The sequence below is a fragment of the Sphaeramia orbicularis genome, chromosome 3 (genome assembly GCF_902148855.1).
Source record: "Sphaeramia orbicularis chromosome 3, fSphaOr1.1, whole genome shotgun sequence".
NCBI lineage: Eukaryota > Metazoa > Chordata > Actinopteri > Kurtiformes > Apogonidae > Sphaeramia > Sphaeramia orbicularis.
The window spans coordinates 8,723,972-8,742,892 of NC_043959.1; the positions used below are offsets into that span (position 1 = coordinate 8,723,972).

Genomic DNA, 18,921 nt, shown 5'->3' on the forward strand with positions numbered 1-18,921 from the left:
GACAGTGTATGACCAATTAGTTTATTGAAAGTCATGAGAATTTATTTGCCACAAGAAAATTGACATAATAGAAAATGTTTTTATTCTATGTGTCCTCCTTCTTTCTCAATAACTGCCTTCACACGCTTCCTGAAACTTGCGCAAGTGTTCTTCAAATATTCGGGTGACAACTTCTCCCATTCTTCTTTAATAGTATCTTTAAGAAAGTTGACATTGCTGTGTGATGTTCTATTGGTAGCATGTTCTAAAACGTCCCAAATAGCAGAATCCAGAGGGTTTAGATCTGGGCTAGAAGGCGGCCATAAACATGATTCCCAAAAATTGCTAAAGTTGGATTTGTTGCTGTTGTCAACAAGTGTTTTGGTGTTCTTGTGTAAGAGTTTAACTTCAAATCATATTTTACTGCATTTCTAATGGTCTTGTTGTCTACCTCAAGTTCAGTTGCCATTTTTCTCATGGATTTGGTTGGATCCGTTAGGATTTTGGATTTGAGAGCTTTAATAAAAGCTTTGGTACGTTTTTTGTTGCTTCCTCCACTTCCAGACTTTCTCGTAATAGTTTTGCTCATAGTCATTCTCTTCTTTCCATTATAAACAGTCTTTATGGACACTCCAACTATGCTTGAAATCTCCTTTGGTGTGACGAGTGCATTCAGCAAATCACACACTCTTTGACGTTTGCTTTCCTGATTACTCATATGGGCAAAAGTTTCTGAAAAGGTATGGATAATAGTGTTAGGTATGATTATGACATCAATATATGTTTGGTTTCAAAACAATTGACATAGTGCCTGCTGAGAAAAAACAACTAAATGTTCATTGTAAATTTTGCCTCCCCACCCTGTACATAATGTGTGTCTGCTCGTATTGGCTGTGTGTTGTTGTAGCTTTTTGTCGACCTACTTTGGAGTCTTCAGGTCAGTCATACTCTGCAGTGCGAGGTCGGGCATGCAGCGGTCATCTTCATCACAGCCATTCCAGAAGGGCAGCTAAACCGCCAAAACATTTATAAAAAAAAAACATCCTGTCTCTCATTTCTTGTAGTTTGATGGTAGCAAATAAAAAATGTATAGGAGTTCAGTTTAATAACTTGGAAATGAAGATAACAAAATAAGCCTTTACTGGCCTCTGACCTCAGTCCGCACCACTGTAGGCCAGCTTTCATCTAGAACCGGTCCGTGGTCTGGATCCTGCAGCGTCACTTGTGCAGCAAATACGATGGGCCTTGCATAGTCTGTGGTCTCCTGTTAATCAACAGTAAGTTGACAAAGGAAGAAAAAGACAAGATTTGTTTTGCATTCACATGCCATCAGAGCTCTTTCAAAGACTATGACACTTAGGTTATAAGCAGTGGCAGCTGGTGAAATTATTTTTGGGTGGGGTGCAGTGTCCAAGTCAGTTTTCAACTGCACTATATCTGCATATCACCACTAGGATACACCAAAGTACATGCACCATTAGTTTAAAATATTAATTTAAATTAGCCCTTTCATGCATAGTGGTCACTCCAGTGGACAGCTATCCTCCAGCTGTTCTCTTGTATATTCATGGATTTTATTGTTTTGTTCCATATCAGCCAACACAGTGAACGCTTATGCGTCATCCCATACACTACGATTCATACCATTACTGTAACTTTGCTGTTCTTGATGAACCTGATTTGCATTTACATGTTTGAGTGGAAATGAATTGCTTGTTATTGTTATTAGATTGTAGTTGTTTTTGGTTATTTTGCATATTATCTCCATAAAGTGAGTAATAACTAATATTAGAGTATGTTAAAATGTGACAAAACATCAAATTAGCAGCATTAAAAAAAAAAAAAATTTCATAGTTTTTACACAGTGTATCAGTAAATACATGTTTCTTTGCTTCAAAAATTAAATGCATGATGTCCAGCTGAGTGGATATTTTTGCAACTCCATGAAAAATAGGTTCATAAAAAAATTTTCAATTGCATTGTTTTTTTCATGCCTAAAGAGGAATAAAAACACTCAGGAAAAATAACTTGATTAGGGTCAAAACACGGTAATCAAAATCTCTCTGACAGGACATTTTAGAGACAATTTGACCCACATTTTTACTTTTAAAGTCATTTTTGCTTTAGTTGGACCACAAGGGATTATCCAAAACAAGGAGCTACTTAATATGGAAATTAACGTTGGAATGGCAATCAATTAAAGTTCACTCTCTGACGGACATTACTGTGTTTTGACCCATTAAGGTTCTCATAATTCATGCATGAAAGGGTTAAAATCAAAATACACGGTATGTGTTTTCAGTCATGCATTTTTTTATATGTAAATTTCACCGTCTATGCTTCAAACATGCAAATTCTTCTATGAATCTACTGTTAAAGCCGGTCATGTCTCTGACAAGTGTCTTTTCCACTGATAGTATCAACAATGCATTTAGACCAGGGGTGAAGGTAGTGCGAGCAGATCACATGGCATTAGAAAAATTTAAAAAATCAACGTAAAAGCTAAAACAAATCATTGATACCACTCGTTCCAGGAATCAATCCCTCACCTCGAAGCCAGTTGTGTTAACCACTCAACTTTCCAGCCACTTAGTCATACATTAGTACGACCGACGGACCTATACTCTGATTCCATTTCTGAGGAAGGTCTTGATTCTTTTGGGATGTGACGTTTAATCCTGTGGGTGGCACAGTTCTAATAGTTTTGGATTTTTCATTATAGTTTAGTTTTATTTAGTTTTGACTTTTTTTTCTCTAATTCAGTTACTTTTAATTAGTTTTTAGAGCAGGTTTTCTAGTTTTTTTTTAGTTTTCGTTATTTTCTAAATGCTTAGTTTTAGTTTAGTTTTAGTTTTTTTTTTATATCTTTTCTCTTCTTCTCCGTCATATTCACATAAATCCCAGACAGGACTCTGCTGCTTTCTCCCAACTTTAGTCTCCATGTTTCCAGGTAGAGTGTGGACCAGAAGACGACTGGAAACCACAAGTGAACACAAGTGATGGACCATTAAATATCACATGGTGCCAGCAGCTAAAATTGCTTGAGGGAAATAAATCGATTTCGTATCAATCCGACATTGACAAAGACGAAAACAAAGGGAATTTCATCCAGAATTCTTATAAGTTTTAGTTAGTTCTGTAAACACACAATACGGTTTCAGTTAGTTATCGGTTTTTCTTCTGTTAATTATAGTTTTTATTTATTTCAGTTAACGAAAATGTTTTTACAATTCTAGTTTTCGTCATTTCGTTAGTTTTCGTTAACGATAATAACCTTGGTGGGTGGTACTTGGGTGCAATTTTTTTTACACCCCAAACAGGAAACATGTGACTTGACTGCTCACTAAATGACGAAACCATTTTTAAACTACACTCGAAAACAGATTCTACATGGTACTCATGGGGTGCATCATGTATATGTTGTTTACTCAAATATTAATGTTTTTGTAAAATTATTTCAGGTGATTCCTATCGTCCTCTTCTTCATGTAAGACAGGTAGGGTGGCACCCTCGCACCCTCTATTAACCCTTTCATGCATACTGGTCACTCCAGTGGGCAGTTATTCTGCAGCTGTTCTCTTGTACATTCATTGGTTTGGTTGTTTTAGTTCCATATCAGCCACAGTGGATGCTCATGCATCATCCCATTCACTGACATTCAGACCATTACTGTAACTGGTGTAACTGATACTGTAAGTACATAAACCTGATCAGCACTAACATGTTTGAGTGTAAATCACCTGTTATTTGTTAGACACAAAGGTTTTTTTTTTTATTTTTTTTGCATGTTATCGCCATGAAGTGAATAATAACTAGGACTAGAATATGTTAAAATGGGAAAAAACATCAGATTTGCAGCATTAAAAATGTTTTTATTTCATTGTTTTCATATCACTTTCTTATGGAACAGGATTAGGGCCACTGGACTTGAATCTCAGAATTCTGACTTTTTTCTCATAATAATTATAAAAAATATATATTGGACCTTATTTTAATTTATTGTATTTTTGTACAGTGGCCCTAATCCTCTTCCGTACTTTTTGATATTGGGTTTTAAACACATTTCTTAACTTCAAAAATTAAATGTATGGACATTTTAGTAACTCCATGAAAAAAAAAAAAAAAAAAGATTGCATTGTTTTTTTCATGTGTAAGGAGGAATAAAACACTCAAGAAAAAAATCTTTACTAAGGTTCTCGTAATTCATGCATGAAAGGGTTAATGAGCCGCCACTGGTTTGAAGTGAAACTGTATGTGTGACTCACCATAACATGGAAGTAGAAGTGTTGGCATTTCTCTTCCCCAGGCAGGAGTGTCAGGTTTTGAGGCTGTGCTTTGTTCGGATTGTCCAGTACAGCTCGTGGATTGAAACGTCGCTCCGCAATCGAGACATTAAATCTGATCCCTAGAATGAGGAAAAAGGAAGATTTATGAAATTACACACTTGTGTGGAACAGCGCCAGGTTTTCCTTTATTTGGATTAAAATGTAAAAGTAGATTAGTTTTCTTTTCTTAGATGCAGAAATTGCACATAAATAGACAAATGACACCTCCGCTTTGTGGTTAATGACATCACTATAGTGGTGCAATGCAATAATTGCTTTGAATTGTTGTCTATTTCTAGGTGGTTTCAGATGAATAAACTCTCTCTCAACAACCCAAAATCTAATTTTATCATATTTTGTAACAAAGATAAGAAGTATAACAAGGAAAACAACTAAATATTCATAGATAACTTTGAAATAACCCAGGTTTCTTACATTAAGTTTTTAGGTGTAATTGTAGATGAAAAATTGAGTTGGAAATCCCATATTGATCTTGTCTGTAAAAAAATTACTATAAAAAACTGACATTTTGAGCAGAGTCCGTTCATTGATAAATCAGTCCTGTTTCTTGACTTTTTATTATTGCTTCATTTGTCCTTACATTATTTCCTGCAGAACTGTTTGGGCGACAATCTGTCCCATGTATCTCAATAAGATTCTCCTAATTCAAAAGAATTTTTTTAGAATGATCAGCTTTTCTAACAGACTCCACTCATCTGCTCCTCTTTTCCAAAAATTCAAACTTCTTTCAGTTTTTGATGTGAACGTTTCCCAGACCCGTGTCTTCATGTCCAAATATGGTCACTTTACTCATATTCTTCCCAAAGTTTTTCAGAATTTCTTCATGCTGTCCTCTGTTATTCACAATTATCCTCCACAATATTCAAGCAAATTTTATCTTCCGTACTTCCGAACTTCTGTCAGTCAGTATTCTCTGAAATACGGTGGACCAAATCTGTGGAATAATCTACGACCTGAACTTCATTCGACATCTTCTTCATCATTGTTTAAAACGTATCTTAAAAGGATTGCAATTCATGAAAAAATGTAAGTCTGTATATCATTTGATGATTTGTAATGTGATTTGCATTTTTATTGTTTTTACTTTAGTTTATTAATTCAGTTATATTGTACTTTTAATTCTTTTTTCTTTTGTATTGTTCATTTCTGGGGTGGTGTTCATATAAACCTCTTTTGGCTTCTAACCTCTCCTGTACAATAATGTTACTTGTTTGATGTGTTGTTTTTTTCTTTCTTACTGTTTTATGATGTGCAAATAAAAAAAATAAAAATAAAAAAAAATTTACTCTGAACGTATAATGAATGTTTCACTAATATACAGTACACAAGAATCCAAGTCCTCTGATGTCACAAATGACTCACTTCCCAGCCGCATTGTTTTAGAGAGTTTCCTTTTACTGCCCTGTGTTTTCATGGCATAAGGAGCTAGAATTATTGCCTTATAGTTGCATAGCACCGGTAAGAAATTTGAAAAATCTAAACCATGGTTACTTCACACATATTTTCAACCCAGAAGAAGAAAATCTATACAACCATCACAGTTTAAGGGATCAGCATCACTAAATACAGGTTTTTTCCTTTATGATTATGAGTTAGCTTCAGGCATGGCACCCAAGACTTTTTGTACATAACCTGAGTCAAAATGTAAAACCGTAAGTCCAGCTTCAAAACTGCTCCAGCTTTTCTACTTGTTCATGGATAGCTTAGGTGTAAATATACAAATAATTTCATACAACTTTGGGACAATATTGCCATATCTACCTGTGAACCTATTAAAGAACTTGACATTGTTATTAAACTGTAATTAACTGGTGGTTTTTTGTTTGTTTTAAACAAAATTTATTTATTTATTTGCATATTATCTCTGTGAAGTGAGTAATAACTTGTATTACAGTATATTAAATGTGAGAAAACATCAGATTAGCAGCATTTAACATGTTTTTGTTTTATAGTTTTCACACAGTGTATCTTGTTTCTTTGCACAACATGTAAAGTGTCATGAGATAACTTTTTTTATGATTAGGCGCTATACAAATAAAATTTGATTTGATTTGCTTCTAAAATGAAATGCATGGCATCCAGCTGAGGGCACATTTTTATAACTCCATGAAAAATAGGTTCATAAAAAAACTTCAATTGCATTGTTTTGTTCTGTTTTTTTTTTTTTCCCCATGTCTAAAGAGAAATAAAAACCACTTGGGAAAAAAAATCTTGATTAAGGTTCTCATAATTCATGCATGAAAGGGTTAAAAACGGTCCTATACTGTAAATAGACAGACAAACAAAGCTATATAAATAGGGTTAATTCAAATCAGACAGAGAAAACAGTTGTATTTTATGCGACAGACCACAGCGAACTTACAAATACCAGCACATCTGTGGTGGATTACCAACCAGACACGACAACGGGAGGAAAATGAAATCAACGTGTTTCACTGCATGTAACCAGGGAAGACAAGATAACTGCCCCTGTCTGTTCTTCCTCTGCTCTGTTTTGCTGTGTCTTCTGGATTTGATCAAGTAGTTGGAGGGTTGAGAAGTGAACTCAGAACACGCTCCCCTACACCTCTGCTTCCAGGTGAAACCAGAGCCCGTTAGAGTAGATCTGAAAACACTTCTGACCTGAGAACCTTTCTGCATGTGGGCATTAGATGATTTGCTGCCAAAAGCCTCTCGTCGGCATCGGTCCAAACTGTCTTGGTATTTTGGAGATAAACTTGTAGACACATTCCAGCCAATGATTATATGATAGCGTGGCTGTGGCTCAGATAAACCAGCTTTAAAGGCAGCAGCGTTAACTTTGGCTGGTATACAGCAATGAGATCATAATCTCCTACTGCAAGTCAAGAAACCTTTTTCTTTGTTGCTCTGAATGACAGGCGCCATCACCATGTTAGTTTTTTTATAGGAAGCAGCACGTTGAAAAGGGCACTTGAACCACATCAAGACGGATGTACAGTAAATTTGCCAGTGTAAAAAATGCAGTGTCAAAGTATTTTAATTCTTTTGGAGTTATTCCAACAATGTACAGAGTAAAATTTAACAAAATAACATCCAGTGTTGGTGAAAATAATTGGAGTTAACAGAGGTTTTACACTGTCACTGTCATATATTCAGTGTTAAAGAAAATTGACTCTCTCAAAGTTCATTCAACACCGATAAGAGCAAGATACCTTTCAGTGTTAAAAAATAATGACTCTGAAAAGCCCCGCCCACCAACCTCCATGCTCAAACTGAGTGAGAAGTTGGACTCTCGCATCGCCATCTTCCTCACATCGAAAAACTGCAGTAAGTTTGTGTAAATAAACTATTGCTTTTGTTATTTCATCCATGCAGAATCTGTGTGCAAGAATAAAGTTACATCGTCATTGTCAATGTTGGGTACGTGTTTTCAAATACCGAATTTCAAACGGATAACGTGATATCAGGTCGGCGGCTTTCATTTTACATGTCATTTTATGTTTACTTTTAATTGCAATATTTCATTTTTACTTGGAATAAATTGGGAACAGAAATAATTGTGTCTTTTTTCCCCCCTGCAGACACTGGGACTGTAGTACATCATATGTAACACTGGTAGGAGGCAGTTAAAAATCAACACTCTTTGGAGTAATTTATTTATCAACATGTAGTGTTAAGTAGGCTTAACACCAGAAAAGTTATTTCTTAACACTTAACTCTTCAGTGTTGAATGTGAATAACACTATGGGTGTTACTTCTCACATAGTGTAAAACTTGATTGACACTAGTTAGTGTAATGTAGTGAAAAATATTAACTCTTACTAGGGTAAAGTTGACTCTGGAAATGTAACTCTATGTTGAGGGTAAATTTTACACTTTGGAGATAGGGACCATATGTTCACTGAGGTATGTTAAAATTAACTCTTTAAGTGTTATATAAACATTGGCGATTTTACTTTCATGCCATGCCATTTCTTTCATGCAATTTCTTCCTTTCGTGTACAAAACTCCAAAAAAGAGCTTACCTTCATGTCCAAAATATATATATAATATTTCTCAAAGTCAGCTGTGCCCAATTTTCCCAAACAAACATTCAACACTTTTTGCTTTACACTGTAAGCCCAGACTTTGTATTCACTAAAATGCTTTAATTCCAACGTACTTCAATGATTTCAGTTTTATTCCATTACTATAAAATGTTCAGTATATTCTGCTAATTTGTAGACATAGTTGAAAGTACGAAAAAGTTTCAGTTGAATGGATTTAAATCCCTCAGTTTTAGTTCTGACCACACCTTTTTATCTGTGCATTGCATTGTGGGTATTGTTCATGTTGTTGTAAATGTGTTCTTTTTCTGTGCAGGGGTTCAGCGGGGTTGTGCCGTTAGTGTTAATTTGGACTGAATGTGTGTATGTCAGTGTTTATTGGCCTTTTTGTGTGTTTTTGTATTTTTGTACAGCTGCACCATCAGTCAGAGCCAGAGGAAGAACTATGGATTTACTGTTCAGCTGAAGTAGTTTTAGTACAATGGAAATTTTACCGCTTTGCCAAATTAACAGAATTTCCTGTACTGGCAAATTACATTGAGCTAATTTCCTGCCCAACTTCCATCCACGCTACAATATATTAGGTTGATTAATTATATAAACCCATTTACATTGCATAAGATTTTAACTTTAATCAACTTGGAATTGAGTTCAATGAACTGATGATATTAAGTCTCATGATTGTACAAAACAACTGACATTGCAATAAATTTTAAGCTAAATTAACTTGGCATTTAGTGTGTTGGACTTAAAATAGCAATTCCATTCAAATCAAGCATTTAAGTTTAATACACTCAACTTTTCATTACTCATTACTGAAATTTTTTAAGGCAACGAGTTACCTGAGATTTTTGAAGTCAACTCAACTATCCGGTTTTACAGTGTAGTACAGACAAAACAGAAGCTGATGTGACAGACAACCCAAGTCGAGTTTCCTAGGATGCCTCCCCAGAAGGAGATTATTTTTACTGGCTTACCAATTTCCTGTGTGGGAGGAATGGCTGTCCTTGCAGTGATGTTGAAACATACAATGGCTGACATACAGGTTACGTCTTTGCCACCTCGCTGACAGTCCTTCACAAAGATGTTAATCTTGTTGGGTTCAAACCGGATGGTGGTGTATATCCGGACCACGCTCTGCGACCTGGGAGGGCATAAAGGTAAACACAGACAGGGTAACACACCCCCTTACCTTAACCCTTTCATGCATGAACTATGAGAACTTTAGTCAAGATGTTTTTCCCAGCGTGTTTTATTTCTCTTGAGGCATAAAAAAAACAAATGCAATTGAAATTTATTGTATGAACCTATTTTTCATGGACTTACAAAAATGTCCACTCAGCTGGACACCATACGTTTAACTTCTGAAGCAATGAAATATCAGAAAACTAGAAGCACTCGGACAGCGCAGACCTCCACCAAGGCTGATCAGTGGCCCCCCCCTGTGGGCCCCCCCCCACGCCAAGGAGGTTATGTTTTTGCCAGGGTTTGTTTGTTTGTTTGTCTGTCTGTCTGTCTGTCTGTTTGTCTGTCCGTTAGTGTGCAACATAACTCAAAAACTTATGGACAGATTTTGATGAAATTTTCAGGGTTTGTTGGAAATGGGCCCCCCCGTGGGCCCCCCCACCCCTGATCACCACCAAAATTTAATCATTTCTTCCTTATCCCATTTCCAACAAACCCTGAAAATTTCATCAAAATCTGTCCATAATTTTTTGAGTTATGTTGCACACTAACGGACAGACAAACAGACAGACAGACAAACAAACCCTGGCAAAAACATAACCTCCTTGGCGGAGGTAATAATATACTGTTTGAAAACTATGAAATAAAAACATTTTTAATGTTGATAATCTGATGTTCTCTCACATTTTAGCATATTCTAATATTATTTACTCACTTTATGGAGATAATCTGCAAAATAAATAAAATACCTTTTGTTAAAACTAAACGACAACTGTTAACTAGAAGCACTCGGAGAGCGCAGACCTCCGCCAAGGCGGATCAGTGGCCCCCCCCGTGGGCCCCCCCACGCCAAGGAGGTTATGTTTTTGCCAGGGTTTGTTTGTCTGTCTGTCTGTCTGTCTGTTTGTCTGTCCGTTAGTGTGCAACATAACTCAAAAAGTTATGGACAGATTTTGATTAAATTTTCTGGTCTGCGCCCCCCCCGTGGGTCCCCCCACCCCCGATCACCACCAAAATTTAATCATTTCTTCCTTATCCCATTTCCAACAAACCCTGAAAATTTCATCAAAATCTGTCCATAACTTTTTGAGTTATGTTGCACACTAACGGACAGACAAACAGACAGACAGACAGACAAACAAACCCTGGCAAAAACATAACCTCCTTGGCGGAGGTAATTACACTCTTATAACAATTATCAGTTGATTTACACTAAAACATGTCACAGCAAATCAAGTTTATCAAAAACAGCAAAGTTACAGTAATGGTATGAATTGCAGTTAAAATAGAGCCAGTGATGCATGGTGTCAATTTCATGGTCATGGGATTACTTTCAAATTTCTTCCAATATAAAATAAATATGTGAAATTTTGAACAGTGATATTAATCCTTATATGTTACTTGATGCTAGCATAGTTTTTCTTCCTTGAGGAGTATCCTGCTATAGATGGATTTACAATATATCCCTTGGATGTTCAGCATTTTTTACTTCTTGATGGCCATCTTCGTTATAAGTAAAAAAAAAAAAAAAAAAAAAAAAAGCACTTCCCAGTGTATGGGATAATGCATAAGCATCCACTGTGTTGGCTTATATGCAATTGAAACAACAGAACCCATGAATATACAAGAGAACAGCTATGGAATAACTGTCCACTGTAGTGACCAGTATGCACAAAAGGGTTAAAGGCTGGGACATGGTTTTCTGCTTTACTGGAATACTGGGCTTTCTGAAGCCAAACAACAGCGTTATGAGAGTTACAGTTCAATTGAGAAATACAATTCTCAGCGATGTTCTCTTGTCTGTGTCTATGGTAAAACTTCCAAAACCTTTAACCCATGTGGTATAAAAGGAGACAATTTCAGTGGAATGAAACCCCTACTTTCAAATAAACTTCATCCCAAACATTCATCAAACAAAAGCCTAACACATCACTTGTTCATAGTATGAATCAGCCTCCTACTTCTGCAGAAATAACTGAAATAGCTGTCATATGAGTTGATAAATGTAACTGGGTGAAATACTAACCAGAGGAGAACAGCAGCACCCAGAGATCCTACTGCCAGGTCCACTAAACCATCATCATTCATGTCCATAATGCCATGGACACTGCGGCCAAAGTACTGCAGGCCAGGGGCCAGGTCAGCAGCTGCTATCCTCTGAGAAGCAAACAGACGAGAACAGTGAAAGGACAGGAAGTCAACAATTACAGCTGGAAATACACAGTCATCCCATTTAGGGATGTAACGATTACCGGTATAACGATAAACGGCAGTAAAATTGCAGATGGTTAGTATTACCGTTTAAATTCTAATCATCATGATAACCGTGTTTGATTACCACACTTTTAGGGGAGAAAACACCTCTGTAAAGATCTGCTTCTATGTCAAATATTTGAGTATAGTTTTAATTTATTACAATTTTAATTTTCTATACCTAATATTTGGAACCAATATTCACTTTTAAAGTCTTTGAAAAGGTTCGTTAAGCAGCTTTGTGTTATTTATGCAAGAAATTATATACATTTGTCAAATCGGATTTTATATATTTTTTGTGTTTTTTGTCCTTTTATGTTTTTATAGTAGGTTAAAGTGAAAAAAATAATAGACAGATGATATAGATGAAGTTGTGCTGAAAAAAACAGATCCCAAACATGGGTATAGTAAACATTTGTTTATATAGTATATAAAGGCAAAATCAAAAGGACTGAAAAACGGACAAAAAAGGCTCAGACCACTAAGGGTTAACATTTGAATGTTTCTGCAACAGCAACAGAAACTGTGCCAATTATTTTATTTGTTTGTTGTTGTTTTTTTTTTTTTGTTTTTTTTGTTTTTTTAAAATACAACTTCATTAAATTATTTTAGTGTGTGTATTAGTACTTTTTGAACATTTCGAGCACAATTTCAATAATACCGCGATAATAATGATAACCGTGATAATTTTGGTCACAATAACTGTGATCTGAAATTTTCATATCGTTACATCCCTAATCTCATTATAACTTTTATGATCAGCCATCACTACCAGCCATTTCCTGCTGTATACCATCTACATTTTATCAAAACAGACATTGTCATAGTATGTTAGCAATGGCTGAATAAATAATATATCATTACGTACCTTAGTAAACTGTGACACTGGATCAACAAGCACACAAACAGGATCCTGATCCTGGTGTGATTGAATGTAAATCCTCCATCATCTTAATCACAACTCTATAAAAATCCCCCAGCTATTAATTTTTATTGCTGCACATCTGTGAGAAATTGATAATTTTCCATGTTCAGAAAATTACTCTTAACCCTCAAAGACCCAAATATCCACCGGCAACCAAAAGCAACTAATGATCTAAAATGTTTAATACCTGTTGATCCACTGATCCTATCAATACGCATATATAATTTAGGTAAAATACAGTTTGTCATCTTTTCATGGTCATCAGATATGACCCATTAGGACACTCAGAGGCTTTCAGCCTGATCACAATTAAGGTGTACAAGTATATTTGCATCAGGTATTAATCAGTATTGCAAACAGATACCCCCCAAAACCATTCCCAAAATGTTTCTTTGGCCATCTTAGTACTAGATCTTGCAATCCTCCAAATTTGAAGAAAATCAGATAAAAACTGATAAAATGGCGACCCAATGAGCGTGAAAACATGTGCACAATTTTATTGTTATAAGAGAGCAAAATTATTGGCCATAATGTTTTGTAACACAATAAATAATTACTACTCAACTCCTGTGTCTTTTTTTTATTACAAAATACACACATCACATTGCTTTTCATTTATTGATCATTTTTGTTGAACAGCTGTTTGATTATCAATTCTTATTTTCAGTATTAAGACAATCAACCATTTTGTTCTGAAAACCCTTCTTTTACAGCCCTTTAATTGTAATAATAGAATGGGAACCTGTTATTTCAGTATTATTAGGACTAAATATGCACAACTAGACAGATTTTGGTCTGCTCCCTGGCTGCAGAAAATTTGATAACAATGTGTCAAACGGATGTTTACGTCGAACCGCATGTTTTCAATGGCGCGTTGTTCACCAAAATTCATGTAGTGTCCGTACACCAATATACTTCCATCAATAATATGGAGTATATGCCTTATAGATATATTGTTCTAACTTGTTGACAAATGTTTATTTCCTCCTGTACCAGGAAGACTTAGTTACAGATCTAACACAGATGCGACCATGTGGTAAGCCAGATTTCCATTCCAATCTTGTAGAGTCCGTACACCAAGTAGTGTCCGGACACCATATTCAAAATATGTGGGTGTAATTTTATTGTTTCTTTCAATATATGGAATTTTTTAGCACGCATGCTTTGGACACGACATCTATGCAATAAACAATGCATGATTATCCTGAGTGCTGAAACATTTGTATATCTTTGTAGGCATTAAATATGGAGGCTATTAGACTGTAGTGTCCATACACCCAATAATTTCTGATTTGACAGGGGTACAAGCCTGTGAAATTTTTAGTAGACACCATAATACAAAAATATTTTGGACTTTAAAAGAGAAATATCAGACAAACTAGAAGCACTCGGAGAGCGCAGACCTCCGCCAAGGCTGATCAGTGGCCCCCCCCCGTGGGCCCCCCCACCCCCGATCACCACCAAAATTTAATCATTTCTTCCTTATCCCATTTCCAACAAACCCTGAAAATTTCATCCAAATCTGTCCATAACTTTTTGAGTTATGTTGCACACTAACGGACAGACAAACAAACAAACAGACAGACAGACAAACAAACCCTGGCAAAAACATAACCTCCTTGGCGGAGGTAATAAAATGGCCTGTCTGATTTTTTGATAGAGCATTATTATTTTTTATCTATATGTGCACCCTTTCTGGTACCCTTGATTGTGATCAGGCCGTTTGTAGTGAATATGGAAACACCATCACTGACACTTGTTTTTATGTTCAGTTACTGATATATTTGCTGAAAACAAATTAATTTTTCATTAACAGCTACGTGATTTGTGAATTAAACATACGAAAATACATGATGTATTCTGAAAAATGCAAACTATAGATGATATTATTATAACAAATAGTGATAAATCACTTAAGAAAGGTGAAATTGAGAGAAAAATTAATTTGGGAACTGCCACAAAAGCAGCACTGGGTCTTTATGTGTTAAACCAAACAACCAACTGCTACAGAATATTAGCATCTGCAACATTTCCTCATCATAATGAAATGAATGTAGAGCATGCAGGAAGCAGTGGCTGTATCTATTTAAAATGTCAAACTTCAGCAGAAAATCTACTCTAATACAACACAAACTTGATTTAGAGTCAGGATGCAGAAGATGCAAAGATGCAGTGCTTTTTGACAGCCTCCTACCTGTTTGTATTTGCGTAGTATTCTGTTCTGCTGACTAAAGAAGACATATATGGCTCCTTTGTGGTCATCTTCCAGTGGAGCTCCGACCACCAAGTCATTGAAACCATCACCGTTCAGATCAGGAACGGGAGCGAGGGATGAGCCAAAGCGAGCATTTTGGCCCCCATTGTGGATCTCTAATGCTCCTTCAGGGAAAAATCGATTCTGTGGAGGGCAAACAAAAAAAAAAAAAAGATGGTTTTGTACCATTACCAAAGAATTTATAATCTTTTCTACAGTCTTCAAGGTCTGATGGCCAAGTAAGAACTGAATGAAAAGCCTCTAAGTATTTGTCTTCAGAGTTTTTGCTTTTGTCTTTCAATTCCAAATTATAAATATCTGATGGAAACTACTCAAAGGGAAAGACTTTGTGATGCAGGAAAATGATGAGAAGGTTTTGTGTTATGTGGGGAGTCCCTGGCCTGGGAAGCAGATGCATCTGCCTGGGAGCAAATGTTCATTTGTTTTGGCAGAGCACAGCTCTCATTCAAACTGATTTCTACTTACACTGTAAAAAATGACTGTAGAATTAACAGCAAAAAGTTGTAAAATTGCAACATAAAAAAACTGTAAGTGACAATACAATGCAAAGTTGTTTATTTGAAAAGATTTTTGTGTTAACGATTAAATCAAATATAGCTGTAGTTTTTACAGGAAGAGTATGTGAACAAAACCAAATTTGTTTGTAGAAATGATATATTTCTATTATTTTTAGAAAACAAAACTGTAAATTCAAAACCAATGTGGTGCCGTTTAAATTGCAAGGCCCTAATGTTGAAATAACAATGTATTTGCTTTTTTTTTTTTTTTTTTAAACATTATAAAAAAGTAAACATTTAACAATTGAACATTTTAAACTTGTAAATGAATGGGTTGGTAGAGTTGGTAGAGCGGCTCGTCCAATAACCAAAGGGTTGGTGGTTCCAATCCTGGCTCCGACTGTCCATATGTTAAAGAGTCCATGGAAGACACTGAACCTTAAACTGGTCCCAGTTGGACCTGGTGGATTTGGACACCATGAAGGTGGAGAAAATGGGCTAAATAAGTGCAGTCCATTTACCATTTAAATCCAATGTTAAATCTACATGTTTAAAATGTTCAATCTATGTGTTTAAAATGTTAAATCTACGTGTTTAAAATGTTAAATCTACATGTTTAAAACATTAAATCTATATGTTACTCCGTAAATATGTTTACAGTTGGATGTGTTTTATACAGCATTGTTTTGGTAACCACAGCTGACAGTTTTTTTCCGTAAAAACAAGAGGATTTTTTTTACAGTGTAACCTAGATCAGGCAGACCCAGTCCAAACCATTTATCTGATAATGCAGTGGGTCAGATAGGGTTGGATACAATGGCAGCTGTCATTTATGAGCCCTGTCCAGTACTGGCTTGTTTCAGTGTGGGAAAGCTCAGGGGCAGTTTGTTTTGCTTCGTTTCAGTTCCTATATTCAATATTCATTTACAACAGGTGAGGACAGAGTACCATTCCACAACTGGATGTAACGACCCAGCTGTTCCTAAAAACAACAGACAGGATGTACATTTTCTGTCTGTGTCATTATGATTTGAACTCTACACAGAAGGTGAATATAGACCTGACTGTTGGTGTAAAATACAGTTTTACCTTTGCATTAGTTATGCTTCTTTGCAAACGCCAACATAAAAACTTGATCCTCAAATGCAAATGAGGGAATAAATGCAGATGAATCAGGCTAAGAATAAGCAGAGTGTTAATAACTACAAATGAATCCTTGTTTTTCCACCTCGTTATCTTTCATAGTCTGCATTAAAACATATGCAAACACATAGGGCGATCAATTCAAGGCACGCAGAACATTGTAGTTTCACCTGTAGAACATCTGTCTTGTCCAGGGGTCGGCAACCTTTACGACCTAAAGAGCTGTTTTTGTCTCAAAGAAAAAGAAAGAAATCTGACTGGAGCCATGAAAAAAATATTTAAACCCATCTACATTTTACCATGTAGTGGCTGCTCTGCTGTAGCCTATTTCTGATTAGTTTGCTATTTAACTTTGTATTTCCATTACAATAATACAATGTCTGGTGCATTTATGAAATGATACAACGAGAAAGAAAACATTCAAGATTTGTAAAAAAAAAATTTTAAATGATGGACATTATTTCCAAAACATAATTATGTTGTGTAACGGAGAAAAAGTGCAACTTTCATGTATAGTGACTTACTTACAAACTACAAACAAATGCAAATTGGGCATCTTGTATTGAATTTGGCAAGAAAATAATCCCTTTTGGTTTTTATGCTGTCAAAAAATTATTTTATTCCATGTAAAGCCTGCATATTTTTGCAGCTGGACAAAGTTAGAATAGATTTAGGCCTATAACAATGTTAAAAAGTAAAGGCCCATTCAGTTCATTTCAAAATGTTTATGTTTTTTTGACAAGAGGAGCCATAGAGAGAGGATAAAGAGCCATATGTGGGCTGGAGCCACAGGTTGAAGACCCCTGGTCTGGTCTAAGTGCAGTTGGATTCTCTCTGCACTGCAGTGCAGTGTCTGGTCCTACGAATTCTCCTGTTCATGTTTTTCATTTTAAAGGTGTGTGTGTGTTTGAGGGGGTAATTATTTTACTTAATTATTTTTTCTTCCGTCACTCCAAAAATGTTCACACGAGGGTGAAAAATGCATTCAAAATGCATTCAAAATTTTAAAAAAAATGCAAAATTGCTTTCAGGTTTAATAAATCACTTTGTGTGTGCTAAATTAATATATTTACATTTTCTTCCCCCAGCACACGCACAACTGCATGTAAACGCCCCATATTTCATATTCATTGTGTCAAATGTAATAACTGGATCAGACGCGCTATTTTGCACCTTTGAGAGACACAACCCTTAGTGTCACTGTTAGTAAATCAGTTTGTACATTTTTTGGCGTGTGCAAGGAGTTTGCACACATTTTAATACACACAAACCTTTAGTAGATCCGGCCCTTTGTTGATATATTTAGGTGATTTTTCAGACCCCTGTAGAGGCTCTTTATCAAAAAAGCCACTGGTGACAAATGTATCACCTTTTGTGGTGTTATTGGAGACTTTTGTAGACTGTGACATGAAAGCATCTATTGTTGTTTGTCTAAAACAAATCGCTGCACTTATCACTCTCATTGACATTGACAGTTTTCTCTATTGTCTCTTTTTGGTTCATTTAGATTGTTAATGTTGACTGATAATTAAAAATGTTCTGGTTAAAAATGTTCACAAATTACCATGACTTGTTGTAGGCTCCTAAGTGGACCGTAAGGTTAAATACCAAACCAAACAAGAATTGACAGAATATAATTAATTTATAGTTCTAAACATATTTGTGTGGTTATACTCACATTTTGTCTCTAACAAAATGTTACTCCTCCTTCCTACATTGTTCATTGCAATTACATGCACATTTACAGTTATGCAAATTAAGTGATGATGTCATTTAGTAGCGTCTACTTTTAGGACATTTTTAAGACATAGAATAGATACTTTTACTACCAGTGCTGGGCAAATTACTTTTAAAAAGTAATTAATTATAGTTACTAGTTACTTTCCCAAAAAAAGTAATTAAATTAGTAACGGAATCACTCCTTCATAAATGTAATTAGTTACCAGGGAAAGTAATTATTGCGTGACTTTTTTGAAAAACCTTCAAATATGTAAAAGGAAACAGATTTTTTTTGAGTGTTTCACGGCCCGTTGCATAGAGTAGAACAGCAGACAGGTACTGAACACCAGGACTGTGGTGAGGCTGGGGTCCACCAGGGCCAGGCTGGGGTCCACCAGGGCCAGGCTGAGGTCCACCAGGGCCCAGCTTTTCCACCGCATAAGTACATATCTGCATTTATAGAAGAAGATGCTCCTCCACTTAATCCCACATCTGCACTTTTTTCAGTCGCTCCTCTCTGATGCAGCAGTAAATGTCTTCAGTCCAGTCAGTTGGACTCACTGATAACTCCTCCCCTAAATTAGCTGCACAT

The 18,921-nt window shown here is 35.8% G+C and overlaps 1 protein-coding gene across 1 annotated transcript in view; it reads right to left on the bottom strand.

The window, feature by feature from the left end:
* The window catches only part of itga11a (integrin, alpha 11a), a 166,976-nt gene that overhangs the window by 45,272 nt on the left and 102,783 nt on the right, over positions 1-18,921 (bottom strand). Inside the window, exons 14-19 of the mRNA XM_030128769.1 lie at positions 14,890-15,093; positions 11,544-11,674; positions 9,310-9,476; positions 4,245-4,384; positions 1,133-1,243; positions 903-988 (exon numbers count right to left, since the gene is read on the bottom strand). Of these exons, the coding sequence (XP_029984629.1) occupies positions 903-988; positions 1,133-1,243; positions 4,245-4,384; positions 9,310-9,476; positions 11,544-11,674; positions 14,890-15,093 (839 nt within the window). The remainder of the gene's footprint in view (positions 1-902; positions 989-1,132; positions 1,244-4,244; positions 4,385-9,309; positions 9,477-11,543; positions 11,675-14,889; positions 15,094-18,921) is intronic.